The following is a 7876-nucleotide window of genomic DNA, read 5'->3' on the forward strand; positions in this document are numbered from 1 at the left end:
GTCTCAGCAGGACTGTGGAGTACACAGCATGGCAGCTTATCACAGGGGAGAGAGATAAGGAGAAAGGTTGGTTTAAGTTCAAGAGAGCATAGCTCACAACAGTATGTTTTTAGAAAAAAATGTGCTGTCTAGAACCAAAAACGGTTCTTCAGATGTCCACATAGGAGAACCCTTTGAAAAAACCCTTTTGGTTCCAAGTATAACCCTTTGGGTTCCAGGTAGAACCCCTTTGGGTTCCAGGTAGAACCCTTTCCACAGAGGGACAAAAGAGTTCTACCAGGCAGGGTTCTCCTAAGGGGACAGCCGCAGAACCCTTTCGTAACCCTTTTTTTCTAAGAGTGTAGAAGTTTCTGGTAGGGAAGTCTGTTGTTGTTATTGGTCTGAAAACCAGACCTTCCTAACCCCCCCTCTTCCACACACACTAACATTCACACACACCTCCCCAACAGTCATGAGTCCATAGTTTGCAAACATGTAGTTCTTCAAATAAGGGGCAATCAGCAGTTGCAATATCAATGTTGGGACGTATAAGTTAATGATATGTAGCCATTGACTCTTGAAGAATATAACTTATAAATGCCTCATGAGCTTAGTTCAACTATCGTTCCGCATCAGAACCAAAAATATAAGCTGGTTTTACTCCAATGTTTGTAAACAAAGTAAATGTAAACAAACACTATATAACCTAAAAACATGGTTACAACTATGATGTTGATATCATGGATGGTCGGTCTATACCTCTGTCTTTGAATTTGAGAGTGGTTACATTTCTTCAGTCCCATCCACCCTCAGCTTTTTACCAAAACAGTGATAGGGAGACACTTTGCTATTGTTTAAACTGCTGATTGCTGCTTTAAATATTCTGGCTCTTGGTGAGGAAAGTGACTGAGCAGTACAGGGATTACAGTGAAGCTGTGGAACTTGACATTTACACTAAATGAACTTAACAGCCAACTGCAATAATGTGTCTTTAACAATGTGTTCTGACTTGATCTCCTCTCTCTCTCTCTCTCTCTCTCTCTCTCTCTCTCCTTCCTTCCCTCCTTTTCCTTCCTACCTCCCTTCCTCTCTCTCCCTCTCTTACTCTGCCACCCTCCCTCCCTCTTTTCCTCAATCTCTCCCTCCCTCCCTCCCCCGCCCTCCCTCCCTCCCGCCATCCCTCCACCTCATCTCCCTCCCTTTCTCCCTGCTCTCCCTCCCTCCCTCCCTCCCTCCCTCCCTCCCTCCCTCCCTCCCTCCCTCCCTCCCTCCCTCCCTCCCTCCCTCCCTCCCTCCCTCCCTCCCTCCCTCCCTCCCTCCCTCCCTCCCTCCCTCCCTCCATCCTCTCTCTCTCCCTCCCCCTCATCTCTCTCTCTCTCGCCCTCCCCATCCTCTCTCTCCCTCCCCCCCGCCATCCCTCCCCCTCCCTCCCTCCCTCCCTCCCTCCCTCCCTCCCTCCCTCCCTCCCTCCCTCCCTCCCTCCCTCCCTCCCTCCCTCCCTCCAGAATATCTCTCTACATGGCCAGAACCTCCAGAACCAGCAGCATCACTCTCGGATGGGGAACCATGACAACAGCATAGTGATCCAGCAGGGCCTGCCCTCTCCCCAGTCCAGCTCTGTCATCACCCAGGCCCCCTCCACCAACAGACAGCTAGGGTGAGGCCTCCAGTCCACACCGCCTGGATTAACCAAAACATTAACTAACACACGCCCAACTAACATTAGACCTGGGTCAAATACAGTACATGTCAAATATGCTATTTTAGTATGCTTACTTTAGTTTGATATGCTTCCATCTCTAACCTCTGTGCTTAGTCTAGAGAACTACTCTGCCTTTGCTCTGTGTGATATTCACTACAGTGACATGAGGATGTCCTTCACAGCAGTGGCCATGTGATTGGCATCCCTGTGTAGTCTCTGAAGTCACACCAGTGTTCTGTTACATCTGGATCTGTGTGTGTGTGTGTGTGTGTGTGTGTGTGTGTGTGTGTGTGTGTGTGTGTGTGTGTGTGTGTGTGTGTGTGTGTGTGTGTGTGTGTGTGTGTGTGTGTGTGTGTGTGTGTGTGTTACTGACAAGGCGATTCATGTTTAGCTGTTGGCTGTGTATTGTCCCACAGCAGAGCATGTCAAGAGGGTCCCGCGGGACAGGGATGAGGTCATCTCTGATGGCCCCGGCTGCTTTTACAGCGGTTTAGCATTTCACTCCAAAATAGTCCCTGTCTTTCTTTCACCGTCGGAAAGTCACACAATAAGTGCCTTTGGTTTAGATGTTTCCATCCTGGTTGCAACTGAAAGCCTGAAAGGGGTATGATTGAATTCAGCGTGAAACGTGTGAATTTAAAGTCCTTATACAGGCTGATGAACAGGGTTCATAATGGTGTAGGAGGGTCAGAGGACTGTTCAGTTATACTTCAGTCAGCTTCTTACTCTGTTGATTAAATTAACATCCAAAAGGTTTCCTGAGGTTATAAAACTATTTTCCAAAAGAAGACCTACAGTGTGTCCAGTCGGGGAGTTTAACGTTAACGCTTGTTGACGTTTGTACATCTGTGAGCTGTTGAGTTCAGACCTCTGTGCTGTACAACTAGTCAGGATGGGTGTTGGGTGTGCCCACCATGATGTCATAGACCCTCGTCCCGTACCCCTGGGGTGATATCAGCTTTTGGGGGGAACGCCTTCATTGTGCAAGTGCTCCCTTCCACTGACCTGTGTCTTGAGTTGATGTTGTTTCCTCTCTCTTTCTCTCTCTCTCTCTCTCTCTCTTTCTCTCTCTCTCTCTCTCTTTCTCTCTTTCTCTCTCTCTCTCGTTCTCTCTCTCTCTCTCTCTCTCTCTCTCTCTCTCTCTCTCTCTCTCTCTCTCTCTCTCTCTCTCTTTCTCTCTCTCCTCCTTTCTCTCCCTCCCTCCCTCTCTCTCTCTCTCTCTCTCTCTCTCTCTCTCTCTCTCTCTCTCTCTCTCTCTCTCTCTCTCTCTCTCTCTCTCGCTCTCTGTCTCTGTCTCTGTCTCTCTCTCTCTCTCTCTCTCTCTCCCTCTCTCGCTCTCTCTCCCCCCTCTCTCTCTCTCCTTCCCTGTCTCTCTCTCTCTCTCCCTCTCTCTCTCTCCTTCCCTGTCTCTCTCCTCTCTCTCTCTCCTTCCCTGTCTCTCTCTCTCTCCTCTCTCTCTCTCCTTCCCTGTCTCTCTCTCTCCCTCTCTCTCTCTCTCTCTCTCTTGTTCTCTCCCTCTCACTCTGTGCGGTAAAACATGCAGTCTAGAAGTGGAAAACATGATGTCTTGGGCTAGAAGTTAGGCCTATAGTCTGTCCTTTGTTGAGCCAGACCTATAGTATGTGAGCCAGACCTATAGTTAAGCCAGCTCTGTGTTAAACTAGCTCTGTGTTAAGCCAGCTCTGTGTTAAGCCAGCTCCGTGTTAAGCCAGCTCTGTGTTAAGCCAGCATTATGTTAAAGCAGCTCTGTGTTAAGCCAGAATTATGTTAAAACAGTTCTGTGTTAAGCCAGCATTATGTTGAAGCAGCTCTGTGTTAAGCCAGCATTATGTTAAAGCAGCTCTGTGTTAAGCCAGCATTAAGTTAAAGCAGCTCTGTGTTAAGGCAGCATTATGTTAAAACAGCTCTGTGTTAAGGCAGCATTATGTTAAAACAACTCTGTGTTAAGGCAGCATTATGTTAAAACAGCTCTGTGTTAAGCCAGCATTACGTTAAAACAGCTCTGTGTTAAGGCAGCTCTATTAAAGCAGCTCTGTGTTAAGGCAGCTCTATTAAAGCAGCTCTGTGTTAAGGCAGCTCTATTAAAGCAGCTCTGTGTTAAGGCAGCCTGTGTCCAGTCAGTTTTAACAGTGGTTGGAAGAAGCCAGTTTTAACACTGGTTGGAAGAAGGCCTGGGCTGTGTCCCAAATGGCACCCTATTCCCACTGGGCTCTGGTCAGAAGTAGTGCACCATATAGAGAATAGGGAGCCATTTCAGACGCAGCCCTGGTGAATATTGGATGTGGGAGCCATCAGTAAGCCTGACTGACACCCCTATACAGACTCTTTGTACAGGAGAGGACAGGGCTGGAATTACATCCCCTTGACTTGGAGAAGAAATCACTGTCTGCCAGTAAAGACAGACATAAGGCTGTGCTGAGAGAGACAGGCCTGTTTTACCTGACTTAACCTGTCATCAGACTCCCCACCTCGCTGGAGAGGAGGAGCATGGGTAGGAAGACTCCCCACCTCGCTGGAGAGGAGGAGCATGGGTAGGAAGACTGCCCACCTCGGTGGAGAGGAGGAGCATGGGTAGGAAGACTGCCCACCTCGCTGGAGAGGAGGAGCATGGGTAGGAAGACTCCCCACCTCGCTGGAGAGGAGGAGCATGGGTAGGAAGACTGCCCACCTCGCTGGAGAGGAGGAGCATGGGTAGGAAGACTGCGCACCTCGCTGAGAGGAGGAGCATGGGTAGGAAGACTCCCCACCTCGCTGGAGAGGAGGAGCATGGGTAGGAAGACTCCCCACCTCGCTGGAGAGGAGGAGCATGGGTAGGAAGACTCCCCACCTCGCTGGAGAGGAGGATCATGGGTAGGAAGACTCCCCACCTCGCTGGAGAGGAGGATCATGGGTAGGAAGACTTACCACTTCAGCATTTTCAGGGAATACAGTTGAACATCAGCCAGCTGGCTAAATATGGCACATTTACAGAAAGGTTCAGCAGCGTGTATTGTCTCTGTCAATAAGCTTAATAAACTAAAGTACCTTTTAGTTGGTCAACTTTATTCTATAGTACAGATTCATCCATTTCAAAGTGTTTTGGTTGAGATCATCAGAAAATCATCTGTTTTGTGTCATGTGTTCACAGTTAAACCTCAGCTGTGGCGTAAGCCTCTGCTAAATGTATCTTCTATATGGCGTGGCCTGATCAGGCTGTTTTTAGATGTGTCTGTGTTGGGAGTGTTCTGAACGTGCCAGTGCATTGTGGTGTGGTGGTCAGAGTCTGGGGAATCATTTGGTGTCTGTATGGTGGTCAGTACGGTCACTGAGATGCCAGATGGAGGAAGAATGCAGCTGTTTCAGGGATATTTACAGCAAATACCATCAGGAATACCCTGACATGGAAACAACGTTAGACACAGTAAGAAAAAAGAGTTTATGAATACACATCTACTGTAGGGGAAAAACCCAACGTACAGGAAACCCTTCAGTTTCAGAGGGTTATAGGAAACATGTAACTGAGAAACCCTTCAGTTTCAGAGGGTTATAGGAAACATGTAACTGAGAAACCCTTCAGTTTCAGAGGGTTATAGGAAACATGTAACTGAGAAACCCTTCAGTTTCAGAGGGTTATAGGAAACATGTAACTGAGAAACCCTTCAGTTTCAGAGGGTTATAGGAAACATGTAACTGAGAAACCCTTCAGTTTCAGAGGGTTATAGGAAACATGTAACTGAGAAACCATTCAGTTTCAGAGGGTTATAGGAAACATGTAACTGAGAAACCCTTCAGTTTCAGAGGGTTATAGGAAACATGTAACTGAGAAACCCTTCAGTTTCAGAGGGTTATAGGAAACATGTAACTGAGAAACCATTCAGTTTCAGAGGGTTATAGGAAACATGTAACTGAGAAACCCTTCAGTTTCAGAGGGTTATAGGAAACATGTAACTGAGAAACCCTTCAGTTTCAGAGGGTTATAGGAAACATGTAACTGAGAAACCCTTCAGTTTCAGAGGGTTATAGGAAACATGTAACTGAGAAACGGCAGGTAGCCTAGAGGTTAAAAGCGTTGGGCCAGTAACCGAAAGGCCGTTGGTTTGAATCCCCGAGCCGACTAGGTGAAAAATCTGTCAATGTGCCCTTGAGCAAGGCACTTAACCCTCATTTCTCCTGTAAGTTACTCTGGATAAGAGCGTCCACTAAAATGTAACTGAGGGGAGAAACCCTTCAGTTTCAGAAGGTTATAAACCTGTAACTGAGAAACCTTTCAGTTTCAGAGGGAGGTAACTGAGAAACCTTTCAGTTTCAGAGGGAGGTAACTGAGAAACCTTTCAGTTTCAGAGGGAGGTAACTGAGAAACCTTTCAGTTTCAGAGAGTTATAAGAAACCTGAGACATTTACTTTGGTAAGGGACTTGATCCATTAGTTCTGAAGTATTGAATGATGTTAATATTGGATTTTTGTGCTGCAAAAGGGAATGAATGAGGCCAAGCTATAAGAGAGAAGCATGGAAGCCCCTACCACTCTGACTCTTGCACTGACAGCGTGGGACAGAAAGAGACAGAGAGGGGTTACCCTGACCCTGGCGCAGGACAGGAGCCCGTTGTTTACCACAAGTACCATGGACCCACATCACATGACTAGGAAACACTCGTTTCTCCATGAGCTGATTCACCCAGAGAGAGAGCGGAAGAGAGCGCTGGAAATGTTAACATCAGCAGGGAAAAGGGGCTTGAGGAAACCCCTCTGCAGAGGAACATAGTGGAACACCGGAAACCATTAGCGAGCGCTTCCATCCTTCTGTCCGTCCCTCCATGCATGAGGTCTCTCCACAGGAACTTCCTGTCCCCACAGCGGCTGCTGCTCTGCTCGCTAGGCTAAACCACACACATGCTGGTGTGGTTACACACAGACCCAGTGTTCATCACAACAGAACAAAGTACTGGAGGTCAATGGGGTTCCACTCTGGTGCTGCATACTGAAAAGTCCCCGTGGTCCCGTGTGCAGTATCTGTCAGCTTGTATGTGCCACTAAATTTGCTTGGAAATATCACAAGTTAGTTATTTATCTGTATTTTTCATTGTAGGATTGTGAAACCACATTCTGGTTCAGATATGACCTGAACCTGAACAGGTCCTTGTCCTATGTTGTTGTTGTTGTTGTTGCTGAGCTCTACAAAGCTTTAATCCCGAAATGATCTTCTCACACCGCAGCGCTCCTTTAGAGAGCAGATATTTGACTAGAGGAAGAGAGATCACCAGCCAGTACAGAATGAGTCTAATCCCAGCCGGGCTGGCCCACATCTGGGCCCTGGGCTCTGCCGAGTGCGAGGCGTAGAGCGTCCAATGAATTAGGATAACAAGTCGTTTTCATTGCTCCACAATGTTTACTAAAGAGCTTTGAGGCTTGGAATCAATTAAGATTGGCTTTCCTCAAGTCAATTTACTTTAGGTTTGAGCTGGGCCTGCAGCTATGAAACCTGAGGAGGAGAACGTCCCCCCTGCTCCCTCCCTCCCTCCCTCCCTCCCTCCCTCCCTCCCTCCCTCTCTCTCTCTCTCTCTCTCTCTGTCTGTCTCCCTCTCTCTCTCTCCCTCTCTCTCTCTCTCTGTCTGTCTGTCTCCCCCTCTTTCTTTCTCTCTCTCTCTCTCTCTCTCAATTCAATTCAATTCAATTCAAGGGGCTTTATTGGCATGGGAAACATGTGTTAACATTGCCAAAGCAAGTGAGGTAGACAATACACAAAAGTGAAACAAACAATACAAATTAACAGTAAACATTACACATCTCTCTCCCTCTCTCTCTCCCTCTCTGACAGGAGAGTCCTTGAACACAAACCTTAGAGAACACCACTGACACAAACCAGTGTTAAAACCAGGCCTTCAGAAAAAATATCTTAACGTCATGGCTATCATTATCATACAAAGGTAAAGGGGTGTCCGACGGATTTCTGAATGCTCCTCTGCCTTTTGTCAGGGCTAAATGTGTTAGACATAGCTGGTCAACCAACATAGATACAACAGTTGTAGTGGGACCAGAACCTTTTGACTCACAGAAAAGGGAGGTGTGTGTGGGGACGGGGGATGGGCGGGGCACAACAGCACTGGATGAGTAGGTTACATCCTGATTGAAACATAATGAACTTCACCAGGCATGCAGCTCAGTGAACCTGACAACAACTGACTTCTCAATCAGCTCTGATACAGATGTGGTATTAGG

The 7876-nt window shown here is 47.4% G+C and overlaps 1 protein-coding gene across 1 annotated transcript in view; it reads left to right on the plus strand.

Annotated features, from left to right (window-relative positions):
* LOC120030951 (cyclic AMP-responsive element-binding protein 5-like) overlaps nt 1-1808 on the plus strand; it is a 16086-nt gene extending 14278 nt beyond the window's left edge. The window contains exon 3 of the mRNA XM_038976458.1: nt 1485-1808. Coding sequence (XP_038832386.1) covers nt 1485-1640 — 156 coding nt within the window. The 3' untranslated portion in view covers nt 1641-1808. The remainder of the gene's footprint in view (nt 1-1484) is intronic.
* Nucleotides 1809-7876: the final 6068 nt, after the last annotated feature.

Source organism: Salvelinus namaycush, chromosome 37 (genome assembly GCF_016432855.1).
Source record: "Salvelinus namaycush isolate Seneca chromosome 37, SaNama_1.0, whole genome shotgun sequence".
Classification (NCBI taxonomy): Eukaryota; Metazoa; Chordata; class Actinopteri; order Salmoniformes; family Salmonidae; genus Salvelinus; species Salvelinus namaycush.